The 20228-nt window shown below is 39.2% G+C and overlaps 2 protein-coding genes across 2 annotated transcripts; both read left to right on the forward strand.

Annotated features, from left to right (window-relative positions):
• Positions 1-6149: 6149 nt before the first annotated feature.
• Positions 6150-6899, forward strand: LOC147523304 (uncharacterized). Its single transcript, XM_086570491.1, has one exon. It carries the CDS (start codon positions 6150-6152, stop codon positions 6897-6899), a length of 750 nt encoding a protein of 249 aa, XP_086426617.1.
• A 2203-nt stretch (positions 6900-9102) lies between these two features.
• Positions 9103-9492, forward strand: LOC147523305 (uncharacterized). The gene has a single exon (XM_086570503.1). The coding sequence runs from the start codon at positions 9103-9105 to the stop codon at positions 9490-9492; it is 390 nt and encodes a 129-aa protein (XP_086426629.1).
• Positions 9493-20228: the final 10736 nt, after the last annotated feature.

Here is a 20228-nt window from a genome sequence, read left to right on the forward strand (position 1 = left end):
TGTTGGTGTGGCACCTATAGGCGAGCATAGGGCTGAGGTAGTGGCTCCAGGAGGTCAGGGGCCCGATGATGATGTGTTGAGACACCAACTCTAACTGCCAGACCATTCACTAGACGGACAGCTAGAGCTCTACGCGCATCACACACATATGTGGTCTAATAGTTTATTTTAAGTAAATTATTATTTAAAGAATATTGTTGAATATTGTTTCCTAGTTATAGTAGGAAATTGTTAGGGTTTGGACCTATATAAGGGTCGTAGGATTGTTCTTTAATTTTATTAATTGAATTCATATTATAGAAAAAGGTAGTTTTAGTCTCTAATCAAAAGACTATTGGTAGCTGATCTCTAATCAAAGGATCAATTCGATCTAATATTTAGACTCAAGAACTGAGTCTCATCATCTTGGTAATAGAGCCAGTCGATTTCTCTCAAAATTTTTTTTCTCTCTTCACCATGACGGTAAAAGAACTTGAGGAGATTACAGGAAGACATGAGGATACCCTCGCCACCCACACCACCACGCCAACCACCACCCACCCTCCTTAACGATCTCACCACAAACATGCGGCCGCTTGATAGGGTTGATAATCCTAATCCTATTCCGCTAAACCCTCATCAACGACTTCAACAAAGAGAACAATATCCGGGGGCGACCACTTGGCTTGGATTTTCCCCTGCTTTGAAGGAGAGGAACCCGAGGGATTCATTTTTCAGGTGGAACAGTTTTTAGTTTGAATCCTATGCCTCTGCTAAGAACAAGTCACCATGGCCTCTATTCATCTTCGTGAAAGAAGCGGACCCACTACGCACAAAAACTCCATAATTTGATGGGAGATTTAACATGGAATCAATTTTCTAGGGCCCTTTGTAAACGATTCGGTTCGAGAAAAAATCTGGATCCTATGAGTGCAATATCTAAATTAGTGCAAACTGGTACAGTCTCTGCCTATATCTCACAATTTGAAACAATGGTTAACTTGGTTCCAAATTTACAAGAGGCTTACCAAGTCAGTCTGTTCCTTTCGGGACTAAAAACTGATATTCAGGCAGGAGTCCGTCTTCTAACACCTACAAGTTTGTCCCATGCTTTTGAGTTAGCATTGTGTCAAGAGGACGCGATAGAGGCTACTAAGTCGTTCCATGCAACAACCAATCCTTATCGCCAATATACCAAACACCCCAACCCGACCAGTATCCTTAAACCTAACTCCTCGAATCCTTCGCTGCCAACGGGAGTTAAATGCCTTTCATGGGTTGAGCAGAAAGCACAGCGAGAAAAAGGCCTATGTTTTAACTGTGACGAAATTTATAAGCCAGGCCATCATTGTATGACAACTCAATTGCTACTACTGGATGCGTACTCACCAGAGCAAGACCAAGAAGGTTTCACCGATGATCACCAGTCCAAAGACCAAGAAGACATCATTCAAGTATCTCTGCATGCGCTCGAGGGATCCTTTGGGTCTAGCACAATGCGCACCTCAGCGCTAATTAAGCATACTCCTCTTTCTATGCTCATCGATTCGGGATCAACTCACAATTTCATCCATCCGACAGCAGCTCGCCGTTGTGGTCTGTTTATCACCAGTTATGCCACACTCCAAGTAATGATCGCCGATGGTGGATATTTACCAAGTAAAGGCTTGTGTTCGTACGTTAAAGTCCAAGTGCAAGGATTCAGTTCCACCACGGATTTCCACGATGCACGCTATCAAAGTTGCGACATTGTGCTTGGCACACAATGGCTTGGTACACTAGGCTGTATACATTGGGACTTTGGGCAGTTAGTCATGAAATTCTCTGCTAATAACCAAGTCTTTACAATAATGGGGAATGGTTCCCCATTGGTCAAGCTCATCGACTCTCCAACAATGACAAAGGCAATCCAGCAAGAGAAACAAGTATACCTACTTTCCTTGGACGCACCGGTTACTTATTCGAATGCGGGAGCATCTTAGAAAATTCATCTACAACCACATCAGGTATCCTTACAAAGCTTACTTCTTCAATTTGCGGATATATTTGGAGTTCCACAGAGCTTACCACCTCCTAGAACACATGACCACCGCATACCCCTCCAACCAAAAACCTCACCTGTCAGTGTCAGACCATACAGATATCCTCACTTTCAAAAATCTGAAATCGAAAAAATTGTTAAAGAACTCCACATGCCAGGTTTTATTCGACCTAGCTCCAGCCCATTCTCTTCACCCGTTTTACTAGTCAAGAAAAAAGACGGTTCATGGCGCTTATCCGTCGATTATAGAGCCCTTAATGCCATCACAATCAAAGATCATTTTCCAATTCTAGTTGTGGACGAGTTATTAGATGAACTTCACAATGCCACAATATTTTCTAAACTCGACTTAAGGGTCTGGCTATCATCTAATTAGGGTACATGACAGTGACATTCCTAAGACAGCATTTAGGACCCATGAGGGACACTATGAATTCTTAGTCATGCCCTTTGGCCTCTCTAACGCACCAGCAACTTTCCAAAGCTTGATGAACGAGTTGTTTCGTCCCTATCTTCAACAGTTCGTATTGGTTTTCTTTGATGACATATTGGTATATAGCAAGGACGAGTCCTGGCATGTGCTACACCTCCGCAAAGTATTGGAAATATTGCGCATTACACAAACTATTTGTCAACGATCTAAGTGTTAGCTCGAACACCCTTTTATTGCCTATCTTGAGCACATTATAGATGCAACCGGGTGTCTCGATTGACAATGAAAAGATTAACGCAGTGACTTCGCGGGCCACTTCCGTCCAACATCAAAGAATTACGTGGGTTCCTCGGGTTGACAGGTACTATAGAAAATTAAGTAAGGACTATGGCAAGATTAGCGGGCCTCTCTCTCACCGCTTAAAAAGATTCAGTATGAATGGAGTCCCCGTCGCCACATTGCATTTAACGATCTCAAACTTGCTCTTACAACAACCCCAGTGTTGGCATTACCAGATTTTACCATGGAATTCTATATTGAATGCGATGCATCAGGACATGGTTTAGGTGCAGCTTTAATGCAAAAGGGCATGCAACTTGCTTATTTCAGTAAGGCATTAGCAGGAAGAAATCTGTCTCTACCTATCTACGACAAGGAAATGCTGGCAGTCATTGCCGCGGTACAAAAGTGGAGACCCTACTTGCTGGGACGACATTTCAAGATCTTCACAGACCATAGAACGTTGAAATACTTCAACGAGCAACGATTAAATTCGTTAGAGCAGCAAAAGTGGGTATCCAAACTTTTAGGATACGATTATGAGATATGTTTCTGCCCTGGCAAGCACAATCAATCTGCATATGCGTTGTCAAGGTTCCCTCAAGTCAGTGCACTACTCGCACTCTCTGACCCTATAATGGACAGTTTGATAGAAATAGCAACAGAATGTTCTTTCCACCCTGCCATGCAAGCCTTAATAGAAGCCATCAAGCAAGATCCATCTTCACGTAAGTTCTTCACTTATGAGGCTAACACCTTGCACTATAAAGGAAGATTGGTAGTAGCCCCACATTCTTAGTGGTGTGACAAATTGCTTAAAGAATTCCATGCCTCTCCTGCCGCAAGACACTTTGGGTTTCTAAGAACCTACAAGCGACTTCAAACAAGTTTTTTCTGGCAAGGAATGAAGACTTCAATTAAAGATTTTATTGCTCGTTGTGATATTTGTCAAAGAAACAAGGCAGAATCCGTGGCTCCTCCAGGATTACTTAATCCACTACTTGTACCTGAAGATGTTTGGATTGACCTATCTATGGACTTCATCGAAGGTCTACCTCGTTCGCTTAACAAAACTGTCATTCTTGTGGTGGTTGACAGGCTCTCTAAATATGCTCATTTTAGCGCTATTGCACATCCCTATACTGCAAGCAAGATTGCTGAGATTTTTGTTCGAGACATTGTCAAACTTCATGGACCTCCTAGGTCAATTGTGAGCGATCGTGATCCTATATTTATAGGTAATTTTTGGGAGTCTTTTTTCTCATTACAAAATACAAAATTGTGTCGTAGCTCAGCATATCACCCATAATCTGACGGTCAAATAGAGGTCACAAATAGAATTTTGAAATGCTACCTAAGATGTTTCACGGGTGACAGACCGTCTACTTGGGTTACATTTCTTCCATAGAATGGTGGTATAATTCTACCTATCAGGCTACAATCAAGATGACTCTGTTTGAAGTAGTTTATAGTCAACTCCACCTTCGATTCTACAAAAGACATACTGTGCACAACCGCTTGTTCATGCGTAGACATACACCTACGAGCCGCTGATGAGACCTTGAGGATTCTAAAGAAAAATATGATTGCAGCTCAAGAGCCGTATGAAGATTTTAGCGGACACCACCCGCGTAATCGAGAGAGTTTTTCGTTAGATGACCTGGTCTACTTAAGATTATAGAAGTATCGGCAAACAACCTGCTGCCTCTCAAACATATACTAAACTATTTCCAAAGTTTCACCTGGACCATTTAAAATTATCCAAAAATTGGAGCGATGGCATACAAATTACAGCTACCATTAGGTTGTAAGATTCATCCAATTTTTCATGTCTCTTTATTAAAGAGGTGTTTGGGGGCAAATCAACCTGTTTTAGATGACCTACCAGTTCAGCCAGACAATACAACTTGGATTCCACACCAAGTTTTAGAGACGAGGTTCACTAATGAAGGTACAACGGAGTGGTTAGTGCAATGGGAAGGATTTTCATTAGATGAGGCTACTTGGGAAGATTCTTCACAACTGCTGCAGCGTTTTCCTCAGCTTAAGCCTTGCGGTCAAGCCTTGTTTGATGGGCGCGGGGATGTTGAGACACCAACTCTAACTGCCAGACCATTCACCAGACAGACAACTAGAGCTCTACGCACATCACACACATATGTGGTCTAAGAGTTTATTTTAAGTAAATTATTATTTAAAGAATATTGTTGAATATTGTTTCCTAGTTATAGTAGGAAATTGTTAGGGTTTGGACCTATATAAGGGTCGTAGGATTGTTCTTTAATTCTATTAATTGAATTCATATTATAGAAAAAGGTAGTTTTAGTCTATAATCAAAAGACTATTGGTAGCTGATCTCTAATCAAAGGATCAATTCGATCTAATATTTAGACTCAAGAACTGAATCTCATCATGAAGCATGGCAGAAAATGGTTGAGAGGTTTATAAAACTTAAGCCTGAGAAATTTTCCGGTATTAGTGATCCAAGAGATGCTGATAATTGGAGAGAAGATCTGAAAAAGATCTTTAACGTACTTAACTGCATTGAAGTACATAAACATAAGCTAGCTGTTTGTAGTCTATTTGGAGATGCATCCAAGTGGTGGGAATCTGTCTCAGCGGGAGAAGACCATAATACTATTACTTGGACTGAATTCTGCATAAGTTTTGATGCACAATATTTTCTAGAGAGTATTAGGTCTGCGAAAGTGATAGAGTTCATGACATTAGAACAGGGTAGTATGACAATGACTGAATATGACATAAAATTCAGACAACTCCTTCAATTCGCGTCGGATATGTATCTTTCAAATGAAAGGAGGGCTAGGAAGTTCAAGGATGGTCTTGTTCGTCCACTTAGAAAGGCAGTGAAGGGTCGACAATTTAGGACTTATAATGATGTTGTCGAGTGTGCTCGCACTATGGAACTAGACAGACCGAATGATGCTAGTAAGACATATTCGAAGAAGGAAAATAAGGACAAGTATGATAACTATAGTAAAGGATTTAAGGCTCAAAACCAGCAAGGTCAGAATTCTCAGCCATGGAAGAAACAGAGAATAAGGTGGCAAATCATGGACAGACACGACAAGGAGACAAATTTATTCCTCATGAAGAGTGGCGTTGTTATCGATGTGGAGATCAAGGGCACATTGCTTCTGATTGTAAGAATCCTAGGAGAGAATTTCAAAACCAGAACCAGAGACAAAACCAGGGCCAACAGAGGGGCCATGGTGGTAGACATGATCAGCAGCAGGCACCATTTCAGGCTCGGGGCCACATGATTGCTCTTGTTCAAGCTGAAATTGAACTCAGAAGTTCCAAAGAGTACATTATGATTATGACATCACGCACCACGTACCCAAATGGTCGAGTTTATCTTTGCAAAGACCTCATGATGGGGGTTCTAATGGAGCAATGGTAAAAGGTATTTTTCAAGTACATTCTCAGCCTGCTAGAATAATTTTCGACTCTGGTGCTAGTCATTCTTTTATTGCCACTTCTTTTTTGTCAAAATTGGATCTTACTTCTGATATTTTGACACCACCTTTAGAGATAGTGACACCTTTGGGTAGATCTACGGTTCTAGATATGGTGTGTCGTCGTGTGACTGTTTCTCTTGACGACCTTCGTTTGTCAGTAGACCTAATTGTGTTTGATATGTATGGGTTTGATGTCCTTCTGGGAATGGATTGGTTAGCATCTTTCCATGTTTCTTTGGACTATTTTTCCAAGATTGTGACCTTTCAGGTCGAGGGACAAGACTCTGTGGTCATAGCTACTGCAAAAGGAAATTTCCTAACAGAAGCGTACCTCACATTTGTTGAGGTTATGGAAAATGGAGGGGATGTGTCGCTGGTTGATGGTATACATGTAGTGTCTGAGTTTATGAATGTCTTTAGAGATATTCCTGATTTACCTCCTGTTAGAGAGGTTGAGTTTTGTATTGATTTGGTCCCGGGAACTACTCCCATTTTCCGACCTCCATACCGTATGGCACCAAAAGAGTTGCAAGAGTTAAAGACCCAGATTGAGGATCTACCTGCTCGGGGTTTCATCAGGCGTAGTACATCACCGTGGGGTGCACCAGTTTTGTTTGTAAAGAAAAAGGATGGATCACTTCGTATGTGTATTGATTACAGGGAGTTGAACAAGAAAATTGTTTGAAATAAATATCCTCTTCCCAGGAATGATGATATGTTTGATCAACTTCGGGGGCCAAAGTGGTTTGCCAAGATCGATCTGAGGTCAGGGTTTTACCAATTTAGAATGAGGGCATCTAATGTTACAAAGACAACTTTTCTAACAAGATATGGTTCATTTGAGTTTTTAGTCATGCCATTTGGGCTGACTAATGCTCCAGCTGCATTCATGGATCTCATGAACCGTGTCTTTAGAGATTACTTGGATCAATTTGTTATTGTTTTGATTGATGACATACAGATATACTCGAGTAGTCAAGAAGAGCATGCTGAACATTTGAGGATCTTACTGTAAACCTTGCAAGAGCATCAGTTATATGCTAAGTTTGAAAAGTGTGACTTTTGGCTAAGAAAAGTTAATTTCTTAGGGCATGTGATAACAAGTGAGGGCATTTATGTTGATCCCTCTAAGGTTGAGTCGGTGCTCAATTGGGAGCAACCTACTTCAGTTACAGAGATTCATAGCTTTTTGGGTCTAGCAGGTTATTATCGCCGATTTATTAGAGGTTTCTCGCATATAGTATCTCCGTTAACCAATTTAACGAGAAAAGGTGTACCTTATATATGGGATGAGAAGTGTGAGCAAGTTTTTCGAGAATTGAAAGCTAAGCTAACTTCTGCGCCAATATTGATATTGCCAGAGAGTGGAGTTATGTTTGTAATATTTACTGATGCATCGTTGCTTGGTTTGGGTTGTGTTCTAATGCAACGGGAAAAAGTAGTTGCTTATGCTTCACGATAGTTGAGAGTGCATGAACTGAACTACCCCATTCATGATTTAGAGTTGGCGGTAGTTGTATTTGCATTAAAAATATGGAGGCATTACTTATATGGTGAGAGGTTTGAACTCTATTCGGATCACAAAAGCTTAAAGTATTTATTCTCTCAGAGAGACCTAAATATGAGACAGAGACGGTAGATGGAGTTGATAAAGGATTATGACTTTTCTCTTTAGTACCACCCGGGGAAAGCTAATGTGGTTGCATATGCCTTGAGTAGAAAACTGAGGGGGTTGATGGCATTATTGGCTACTTCAGAGTATAGAATGCTGGAAATCATGTCTGAATTTGACATACATCAAGATAGTAGGGGACAAGGGGTATTCATTAGTCATATGACTGTTCGGCCTAATCTTATTAGCAGGATTTTTGAAGCACAAGAAACAAATGACTTTGTTATGACCAGAAAGGCTGAAATGACAAAAGACGTCGTGACAGATTGGACTGTTAGTCCAAATGGTGTTTTGAGACTTAGGGGTCGAATGGTAGTGCCTAATGTGATTGCATTGAAGAAATCTATCTTTGATGAAGTGCATCGCACCCGGTACACTGTTCATCCGGGGAGTACAAAGATGTATAAGGATTTGAAACGACACTTCTGGTGGAAAAGAATGAAGTACGACATCGCAGACTATGTATCAAAGTGTTTGACTTGCCAACAAGTCAAATTGAACATCGAAACCTCTTTGGGAGTTTACAATCATTACCAGTGGCTGAATGGAAGTGGGAACACATCACTATGGATTTCATAGAAGGCTTACCGAGATCACCTCGTGGAAATGATTTTGTATTGGTCATTGTAGATCGATTGACTAAGTCTGCACACTTCCTAGCTATGAAGAAGACAAATAGTGTGGATGACTTGTCTAAGTTATACATTAAAGAAATAGTGAGGTTACATGGAATTCCAATTTCTATAGTGTCAGATAGAGACAGTCTGTTCACATCTAGATTTTGGGGTAGTTTTTAGAAGGCTATAGGCACTCAACTTGATTTCAGCATCGCGTTTCACCCCCAAACCGATGGACAGATTGAAAGAGTTAACCAAATATTGGAGGATATGCTAAGGGCTTGCCTTCTTGATTTTAAAGGGGGATGGGAGGAACACTTACCACTGATTGAGTTTGCTTATAATAATAGTTACCAGACCAGTATAGGAATGGCACCATATGAGGCATTATACGGTAGACCGTCACCAATTTGTTGGGCTGAAGTTGGATATAGTGCTTTGCTTGGACCAGATGTAGTGCGTGACACCACCGAAAAAAGGTAGCGTTAATAGGGACGGGATCACGGACTGCACAAAGTAGGCGAGAAAAGCTACGGATAAGAGACGAAGACCCTTTAGAGTTCGGAAAAGACGACCTTGTGTTACTAAAAGTGTCTCCTATGAAGAGAGTGAGACGATTCGGAAAGAAAGGTAAGTTGGCACCTAGATATGTCAGACCTTTCAAGGTACTTGACAAGATTGGAGTTGTTGCCTACAGATTGGAGTTGCCAAGTAGCTTGGCAGGGGTACACAATGTTTTCCATGTGTCAATGCTAAGGAAACACCTAAGAGATGAGGAAGCAGCTAGTGTGATCGACGTTGAGGGCCTTGATTTACAGCAAGATGCTACTTATGAAGAAAAAGATGTGCGTATTTTGGATAGAAAGAAACATGTTCTTCGCAGTAGAACCATACTTATGGTCAAAGTACAATGGAATCATCATGACGAGAGGGAAGCTTCTTGGGAGCTTGAGACGGATGTTCGTGAAAAATATTCTCATCTTTTCTAAAGGAGGCATGTTAAATTTTGGGGCGAAATTTCTTCTTAGAGGGGAAGAATGTAACAACCTGTTTTCTTTTGTGTAATATTGTATCTCTTTACTATTCTTTTAGGGCCCAGGCCCAAGTGATAGTTTAGAGCCAAAAGGAAATACAAAGTCGGTGAACTGCTAGTCTCCAAACTTTGTAAAACTCTTCAAGAGATAAGATAAAGTTAATCTTCAAGAGATAAGATAATGTTAATCCTAGAGTTTAGGGTAGAGATAAAACAAAACAATAAAAAAACAGGAGGTTGCTCAAGAGTAGGGACGTAAGCTTTAGCTTCTAGTGTCTGACGAGTTTCTGACTATCGACGATCAGGCAAGTTTCTCTAGCTTGCATCTATCTCTTTCTCTAGTCCTAGAATGCTATTAGATATCATAATGAATATCATGTGCTTGATTGCTAATTTATTATGCTTACTTTGGTATTTTTGCGATTATAAATTCATAGCGTCCAATGCGTTAAGTCGAAATTGTTGTCGGAGTATGGAAGTTCTTTGGTATTCATATGCCATTAATTGAATGATCTAATGTTACTGAATGCCTTGTTTGCATAGAAAATTATCATTCTTTATTAAATATTTGCCTTATATCATGCTTGAGTATTGCTCTGTATAAGATATTTGAGATGTCAGAGGGCATGTTTGTATAAACTGAATTCTTTTCTTTTAATCGTCATAAGATTTGAATGAATATTGACACAAGGTGTGAGTGACGTTATCACTTTATGCGTAAGTATATATATATATATATATATATATATATATATATAGTTACATAAAATGGCAATTAAGGAAAAGTCCGTCGTATTACTTGACCAGGGGAATATGGAGTTTGGAATTGATGGAATGACCACAATTACCATACCATATGTACAGTCAAGGGCGTAGATGTTATTTTCCTACAAATTATAATTAATAAGATGTCATGAATAAGATTTAATCACATACCAATGAGGTGACACGTTAGTATCGTGAGCTTACAATTAAATCGTAGTAAATATATTAGATGGTATTTTGTGTGTACTTCAGACACATGTATGTGTCGTAGTATTCTTTGACTAGATTTGGATGATAGTTCTTGTTAGAGATTACTTGCTGGGCGTGCGCGTTGATTTATGCCCCTATTTACCAATTTTACAGGTGAGCAAGGTTTAGCCCATGGAGCGCGTTCTTAGAGTTTCGGCAAGATCTGGGTCTCGAGTTCTTTAGTTTAGTTTGAAAGATTTATTTTGGTGTCCAGTGTTATTCAAGACTTAATAGATTTCATTATTTGTTAATGAGACCATGGATGTAATATATTTCTTTGAGACAAGTTTTCAACTCAGAGGTTTTAAATGTTGATTTATTTATTGGTTTATTTCTCTTTTGGAACGTTTTTGGATTGTATTATTGAGACTCTGGATATTTTTGTTAGTTAGACCGGCCGGCTAATGAATAGAGATTTCTGGGGTGTTACAGTAAAGTCCTCAATCTCTGAATCTACTGTATTACTTGTAGAAAACGATTTTAGAAAGAAGTCACAGGGATTTGAAAAGGGTAAGGGAAAAAGGGAACCGTCTCACTGTGATCATTGTGGAAAGAACTGCCGCACCAAGGATCGTTGTTGGGAATTATATCCACATCTTAAGAAGGAAAAGGAACTGTCCAAGAAAGAGCATGCTGCTGTTGCCAAGACATCAATGTTCAACTCAGATATTAGTCATCAGTTGAGTCAAATTCTCCAACAACTCACTAAGTCCATGTCTTCTAGCAAAAGTCAGTTTGCCTCAACTCATGTGTCAGATAATTTACATGCCTATTTTACTATGCCAGAAAATAGTAACTTATGGATAATTAATTCAGTGGCTATTGATCATACGGCTAATTGCCCTGCCTCTGTCTATAATTTTGTGTCCAAAACTGAAAATCATAATATTTCCATAGCCAATGGTTCCACCGTTCCCATTCTAGGTAGTGGTTAAGTGAATTTTTTTGATCAAAGTCTCAAAAGTGAGGCCCTAGTTGTTCCTCCATTCCCTGTTCAACTTCTATCTGTTGGAAAACTTACTAATTCTTTAAATTGTGATGTCATTTTTTCTCCTAACTATGTCGTCTTTCAGGATCGAAAGTTAAAGAGGACGATTGGTGAAGGAATTTATTCCAATGGACTCTATTTGTTGAAGTCACACAAGAAGGCATGTCAAGCTAGTGATTTACTTGAGAGTCGTATTTTGCATAAAAGACTTGGGCATCCATCCAATCATGTCCTGTCAAATTTGTTTTTGTATGTTTCTTTAAACTCTGATGATGTTTGTGATGTTTGTCAATTTTCTAAACAAACTCGTTTATCATTTCCAAACTCGAATTCTGTGTCAAATAAGTTGTTTGAATTAATTCATTCTGATTTATGGGGACCTGCTCCCGTTAATTCTTATGATGTCTATAAGTATTTTGTGTTGTTCATTGATGATAAGTCTCGTGCTACATGGTTATATTTATTGAAATAAAAAACTGAGGTTGTGACTGTATTCAAGGATTTTCATACTATGATTACTAACCAGTTTGGTACTAATATCAAGATGTTTAGATCTGACAATGGCACTGAGTTTTGTAAAGGTATGTTACCTGAGTATCTTCGTAGCTAGAGGATAATTCATCAAACGAGCTGTGTTGGCACACCTCAGCAGAATAAATTGGTGAAAGAAAGAAACGGACACCTTTTGGAGACCACCGTGCTCTTATGTTGGGCATGAATGGTCCTAAGCACTACTGGTCTCATGGCATCTTAACTGCTGCCTATTTGATTAATCGTCTTCCCAGTTGGGTTCTTGGTTTTAAATCCCCATTGGAAGTGCTTAAAGCTAGGCCGCTGGAGCTCTCTCATCTACGAGTGTTTGGGTGTGTCTGTTATGTGCATCAGCAAGCTATCAATCGAGATAAATTTGATGCTTGGGCTACTTGATGTGTGTTTGTTAGTTATTTTACCACACAGAAAGGCTACATATGTTACAATCCTGCGACAAGGAAACTGGTTCTCGTGACATCCGATTTGTGGAATTTGAAGCTTTCTTTCATGATTTAGCTGTGCCTGGGAATCGGTCCCAGGGGGAGTGTTTGGCAGATTTGGCACCTCTCCCAACTGCTATTACGGCTGATGTGGCTCCTTTCCCAGCAGTTGGTGAAGGCATTGTTCCTGTCCCAATGGTTGGTGAAGGCATTGTTTCTGTCCCAATGGTTGGTGAAGGTATAGTTCCTGCCACTGAAGAATTGGGCTCTCATCGAAACAAAGCGGTGGCCTCTCCGGACTAAATATATATTGAGGGCGGGGCGCGCTCTGGTGATCCACGACATCCAGTAGATGGGGCACAGGCGCACTCCCAGGATGAGCAAACTGAGGGTGGGGCGCGCTCTGGTGCTTCTCTAGCTCTTCCAGTTTCTAAACAATCTGAACGAGAGAGACGACCTCTAGTAACTCTCAAGGATTACTATAAATCTGATAGAGAATGGCAACCTCCAGTGACTCACATGAATTTTTATTCTTTGCATGATGTTACATATCCTCTACAGGAGTATATAACGTATGCCAATATCACTTCATCTCATCATGCTTTCTTAAGTACAGTCGATGATGTGCAAGAACCCAAAACTTTAGAGAGCTAACTCTGCGTCCCATATGGAGCTAGACGATGCAAGAAGAACTTCGTGCTCTAGAGCGAGAATAAAACTTGGGATATTGTTATGCTAGCGTGAAAAAGAAAAACTTTGTTGTCGTTGGGTGTTCAAAACAAGTTCAACAGTTGATGGTTCCTTAGAGAGGTCTAAAGCTCGACTTGTTGCAAGGGGATCCACCCAAACTTATGGTCAAGAATACAAGGAAACTTTTGCACCAGTTGCAAAGATGAATACGTTTAGAGTTCTTGTATCTCTAGCTGTGAATCAAGACTGGAAATTATTTCAGATGGATGTGAAAAATGCATTCTTACATGAAGATCTTAAAGAAGAAGTGTATATGAGCATCCCACCTGGACATCCGAAGGAGATTAAGGTCGGATTAGTATGCAAGGTTAAAAAGGCTATCTATGGACTTAAACAATCTCCACGAGCGTGGTATGCCAAACTCAGTTTTGTTCTAGCTATGACCGGTCTTATGCAAAGTGATGCTGATCCTTCATTATTTGTTAAATCTAGCAGGCCAGGCTTGGTTATTGTTCTTATTTATGTTGATGACATAGTTATCACAGGTGATGACCTTATCGAGATTTCTAAGTTCAAGGAGTTACTGCACAAGAAGTTTGCCATCAAGGATCTGGGTATTATGAAGTACTTTCTTGGGATTGAAATTGCTTATTCAAAAAAAGGTATATTTCTAAATCAAAGAAAGTATGTGTTGGATATTTTGAGTGAAGCAGGGAAAGCTGGGGGTAAAACTATCTGATTCTCTAACTGACAGTGGAGCCAAGTTGGACAACACTGGTGATCTTCTTACTGACATTGGTCAGTATCAGCGATTAGTTGGTAAACTAATATATTTAACTATTATCCGACCAGATATTTCTTATGCAGTGAGCTTGGTTAGTAATTTTATGCATGCTCCAAGGACTCCACATATGAATGCAGTTTCTAGAATACTGCAGTATCTGAAAGGGTTACCAGGCAAAGGTATTTGGATGCGGAAAAATAGGCATACATCTATTACTGCTTACACAGATGTTGATTGGGCAAGATGTCCAGTTGATCGAAGGTCTACTTCCGGTTATTGTACCTTTGTGGGAGGTAATTTAGTCACTTTGAAGAGCAAAGAAAAAGAAACGAGAATGTAGTAGCTCGTTCTAGTGCAAAAGCCCGAAAGTACGGGCTATGGCTTCCACCACCCGGTGAAATAATATGGCTTTTATCTTACGAAGGATTTGTCTTTTGGGTTGCATCCGCCACTACACTTTACCGTGATAATCAAGCCGCTATGCACATTGCTGCAAATCCAGTGTTTCATGAGAGAACTAAGCATATCGAAATTGACTGTCATTTTGTGCGTGAAAAGGTACAGTCTAACATTGTCACTACCTCCTTTGTTCGAAGTGACCAACAACTTGCAGACATTTTTACCAAGGGACTTCCAACTTCCAAGTTCCATGATATTCTCTCCAAGTTGGGTTCGCTGGATATCTTCGCACCAACTTGAGGGGAAGTGTGGGGGAAGAAAGAAAAGAGCGCAGCTCGCGCCCTTGGACAGGCAAAGGCGAACGCGGGGTGCGCTCAATTGTCTAGAGGCTCGTCAAGGCAAGAGCACGGGTCGCGCCTCGAGCAAGACTAATATGAGCGCGGGGCACGCCCTAGTCGGTTTTGACAGAGATTTGTCAGATTTGTATGTTTTATATAAAGGAAAGTCTCCAATCCTTTTAGAAATAATAGACACGAATATGCACTCATGTTGTGCTATATAAACACTTCTGTAACACAAAACCAATATCAATCAAGCAATATAAAACCTTTCTTCTCCCGTGGACGTAGGTCGCCACATTGGCATCGAACCACTATAAATAATTGTGTTTTGTCTCTTTAATTAGGTGTTAAATTCTACAAAAGTGAATCTCAATTACTTTAAAGATTTCTCCACAAGACTCCACTAAATACGATGAGGTACAAGTACATCCGCGTAGAGTAGACACGGGGTCCTCGATCGCATATATATTTTTAGGAAAAAAGGTATCATGGACATTAAGGATGGACATTCTTTTGTCCGAAAAGACATGTATAATTCCTTGGCAACTCACTGGTCTAAATGTGTAATATAACCTTCTATGGGTATTGGATTTTTCTCGTTAATATTTTCCAGTTTGTGTTCCTTCCATTTTTCATCACCTATGTTACAAAAGAGACACGACCTTTTCACATTGCTAATGAACAACACAATACAGTTTGGATCTTCAGGGGAATGTATTAGAACACCCTGGTTAAACGAAACCTCTAAGTGTGGTAGATGAATTTTTGTTAAAGAGATGGGATCAAAAAGTCAACATTGGCGAGAATAAGAATGTTGCAACATCAATGACCAGCCAAAAGATGATGCGACACACCACATATGACGCATCTCCGGAATGCTCTTAACATGATAGCATCCGTAAGATAGAGTTAAGGTCTGACTGCGATATGATTTTCCATGAGAGATGACTAGAGAAGGAGCATAAGTAGGAGGAACCGAGTTCGGTCGCCTCTCCATAGAACATCCGCCTAAACGGGAAAACTGGAATTAGAAGCAGCAAGAATGAAGGATTGAAGACAACTATTTCACTTTTTACTTTTGCTATTTATTCAAGCACAAACTCTGGGACAAAATTTGTTTAAAGTTAAAGTTTGAAAATATTTTCCAAGTCCATGCCTTCTCTTAAGTGCAAGTCTTTTTAGAGACATGTTCTTGAGAAGCTTATATAGTGTCTTGGAAGATTAGACAATGTTGTTCAAAACTTTTTAATTTATAGCTTATTAACTTGTTTAACAGACACTATACAAACTTTCGAAGAACATGTCCGTTTAAAAAGATTCATGTTTCCAAGTCCTCACACAACTAGAATCACAACCAATTTACGTCTTTAAACTTAAAACAACAAATTAAACACCGTTAGTCCAACACTAATTGGTCCAAAACAATTCTTTTCATGGAAAGTTTGAGAATATTTTCCCAATCCGAACAAACAATAAGAGCAACTGCCAGTAAACTTATTACGACTATATATAAAAACAGAAACCACTCCTAGCTACCCCACAACAAACTAATATTCTAAATCTTAATCAATATTCGCTCATAATTCCAGGTTGTCATTCAGACATAACATCTCTTTGTTGGCACATTGAATTATTATACTCATATAAACGGAGTCTAATTTTGGTTCGTTGGACAGTCCAGTCCTATTTACATCAACAAACCTGGATATGCGGATCACTACCGATGTTAGCACAACCGTTCAATTACTTTAATCCATGTTTAGTACTTGAATCTTTCGCACTTTAATACTCATTAAACAAGATATTTCCTACGTGTTGTTCAAAAGTACTTCAAAATATATTTCTTCAATGCATTCTGTTATTCTATAACCATCTATCATTATAGAATTTTAGTTTTGTCAGTCTTCCGAATATTTGTCCATAGCGACAATAAAATTTTCCCATGTCCATCTTACCCTGTAAGACGAATTGACAACTATGAGTCTACGATCTCTAGTAAACTACCTAAGTTTCGCCTATGTTATATTTGTTCCAAAAATAAAAAAAATCACAATTGCTATCACAGTAGTAAAACTTACGTACCTTCAGTAATTCCTTATTCTTATGGATTGTTGTGAGCTAACCGGGAAGCCTTATCCTAATTAAACATGTTTTACCGAATTCCCGAAATAGAAATCCATATTTCTAATCGGGCCTGGAGTGGGATCAAATGGGCTGGGCTGGCACTACAATATCCAAGCCTACACCCGCCCTGAGCCCGCTCTGCAGTGCTAAGCATCAGGCTGTAAGACTAGTTAATTACTAGCACGACAACACGATCAACCTCTATTTTTAGGGAAAGTGATTCCTAGAAAACAGGTAATTCACCATCAACTAATTCCCAGCAACGGGTAATTTTAAGGCATCAACTAAATATACAAGTATGGTTATACAGGTACCCTCGATGCAGGGGATACTTCCATCTTGTGTACTTCAGTCTCATTGGGTTGTGTCTTCCAGAATCAACTCAATGTCCAGAAAAAAAACTATATTCTGAATATGGATTTCACCCAACTGAAGAGTTTACAAAGCTTACACGAATGATTTCTTCAACGGTTCCCTCTCATATGTTCAAATAAATGTTCTACCACTTGCTTTTAACGTGTTTAGTAGTATTCCTCATGATGCCCACTTAAACATCGCTTCTCTGTCACATTCCTCATTCTATCACAGCATCCTTTCGAAGATTTTTTCTTTGGACAATTCCCAACTATTTGCAGCATACACTCAATTGGAGTTGCATGTAGACCACTCTCTAGATACATATTCTATCTACTCGATTGAAGATGATCACACATTCTTTGATGCTAGTGAGCAAAGATTCGAGAATCATTCAACGTAAAATGTAAATATCACCCGCATGAACCTCGTTACATTACCATAGCAGGGTAGCGTCTATCTACAATATCAGTTCGTTGGTACACTTGAAAATAAGAGGATCCAACTTGCAGTCAAACTTACAAATCCATTTCATTGTGTTGACTTCGGAGGAAAAACAGTTTTAGGTGGATATCCAAAGTGACTTGCCAGAATGCAGGCTACAACGTCAGTGTGCTTACATGGTATCCTTATACGATATGTAGTTGATGGAAGAATGTCAATTTCAAATTTCTGAAGCAGGGATTTGAACTCGCAAAGAGGTAATGCAATCAAAAACTTCCTTAGCAACCATTTTATTCTTCAATAAATTGCTCTGAAAATTTAACCAGAAAAAAGACCATTGCAGAGGATATTGATGTAGTCATGTAGGTAATGCTTCACCATTATACTTCTTTTCTTTCAAAATGAACTCTTAGCAGAAACATCTTTGGCATTGGGAAGTCATGTCAGTGTCATATATACTCGTATATTGTTGACATCAGTTCTAGGTCCTTTAGGACTTCCTTATACACTTTCCACCTCTTCTACTGGAGGATGTTATCCCAATTCATTTCTTGTCTAACCTACTCTTTGAATTGCCCCTCCAAACTGTACTTCTAAATCCTCAAGAACTTCCGTTTCCCTGACAGAGCGGAGAAAGTTTAAGGCCCCCTATTTCCTTCCCACATAGAACAACCATTCAACCAAGCGCTACATCCACCACACAAGTAACGTCACATCTCACTGTTGCTGTCCTCCGCATACGAGGCAATTGGCTCAACCCCTACTCCAGTCACCAGGATTGAAGCTTCAGTGCATATTCTAATGCTATTGCTGGAAAAAAATATGAGAACAAAATCACATACACACAAAGTTATTTATAAATGAATAAATTGTAAATAGTGTTTTGTTCAAAGAGACACAAATTCATAGAGACGGTTCAGAAATGTAAATCATTTTATCAATTTACCCTCTAAACTACCTCAACTAAGGCTCTAATTCGGTAGAAGCAGGAAAACATCCAATAATAACCCCCCAAAAGCTCATTAAATCTATGGCTCTAAATTTGGTAGAAGCAGGAAAACTAATGGGAGCCTTTAGATTCCACACCAGATGGTTAGAGACCACCCTTCCTTATTATATAGGTTAAGTATAACATGTAAGTTAAATGAGGGAAGTCTCTAAATGTGAACAGTTCAAAACTTATCTTCGCTTTCTCAATTCAAAATTGGTAAAAAAGCAGCTAAAAAGATAGCAAAATTGAAACTGATAATGATGTAATTTATTGGTATCACGCTTCATAAAAGCAGCCAAACACTCCACTTGAACTCATAAAAACAACCAAACCACATTCCTAATTCTAGTTGGAAACTATGCTAAATAACCTAGATCTAAAACAAATAAGAAACTCCACTAGTTCAATAAGACTAATAACAATATAATTATAAGTAATTCTATGCCCATGCATAAGAAAACACTAAGCAGCATGTATTATTTGTTAGTCCTTACACAAGATCTCAGTCAAGATAATATTGAGAATGTAGTCAAGATCATTTCTAATTTCTAATTCCATAAAACAGAACAAATTTCAAAAGTTCATAACTAAATTTGTGAAAAGGAAAGAAATGGTGTTGGGGTTACCTTTCCCTTTCCCTGTGGCCATTGTAAGAGCATTCCCAATGCAATTCAAAATAATCCCCCCCTTATCACCTCCACGTAGGCACTTATTCCCCCTCTTTTCACCAAATTGGTGAAAAGCAAGGTGAAGTTGTGCAATGCAAAGGTGAAAAAAAAATCTCGAACGGGATGTTGGATTCCGTTTGGAGTCTTTTTGATTGAAATGGAATGTAACATCCTGTCTGGTGAGTCAATATCACATATGCGAAACAGGCTCCATTTTCACTTTCTTCCCAGCCTCCATTGCGATTTTCTTGCCACCAATACCAACTTTTTTCAATTTCTTCGATTCCTAATGATTTCTCTACCCCCAATGATTCCCCACCAATCTCACCACACCTAAGAGCGTAGTAGATGGTTTGGAAGTTTTAAAATATCCAAAAAAGGGCAAAATGATCGTCGTCAAGAACATAAAAATGTGGGCGAGGAGGACGAAATTGAACTTTGATTTAATTTTCTGCCGTGTTGTGAAATCGAGGAACACCCACCATTAGTGTCAACATCGGTCCAACACGTAGCAAATCGAGTGGTGGAGTCTCAAGTAAGTTTCAGATTTTTTTTTTATGTTAATTATTATTATTTATGTTAGTTTATATCAAGTTTATTGTTGTGTAATTAGTTTGAATTTGTTGCATTGTGTTAAAAAAATTTGAGTTGAAATTATATCGTATTGAATAGTTTGTTGTATTGCGTGTAATATGAATGTAGGAAGTACGCCTATGGAAAGTGCGTTGTGCACTTTCAAATGCTGTGTCGTGGTGGCATTGTTTGAAATAAAAAACGTATCCTAATTTTGTCACAGTTACCAACATTATAGCCGCCACACCATTTGGAAACTTTTTGAATTCTAATTTGGGACAAAATGATCAAGCATTGTTGTTTGGGATAGTTGAGCGGTGGTGGAAATTTACCCACACATTCCATTTCTCA

Source organism: Coptis chinensis, chromosome 1 (genome assembly GCF_015680905.1).
Source record: "Coptis chinensis isolate HL-2020 chromosome 1, ASM1568090v1, whole genome shotgun sequence".
Classification (NCBI taxonomy): Eukaryota; Viridiplantae; Streptophyta; class Magnoliopsida; order Ranunculales; family Ranunculaceae; genus Coptis; species Coptis chinensis.

Bases quoted from the DNA above. Each gene is read 5' to 3' on its own strand.
- LOC147523304 (XM_086570491.1), top strand. From the start codon at position 6,150: ATGGTAAAAGGTATTTTTCAAGTACATTCTCAGCCTGCTAGAATAATT.
- LOC147523305 (XM_086570503.1), top strand. From the start codon at position 9,103: ATGAAGAGAGTGAGACGATTCGGAAAGAAAGGTAAGTTGGCACCTAGA.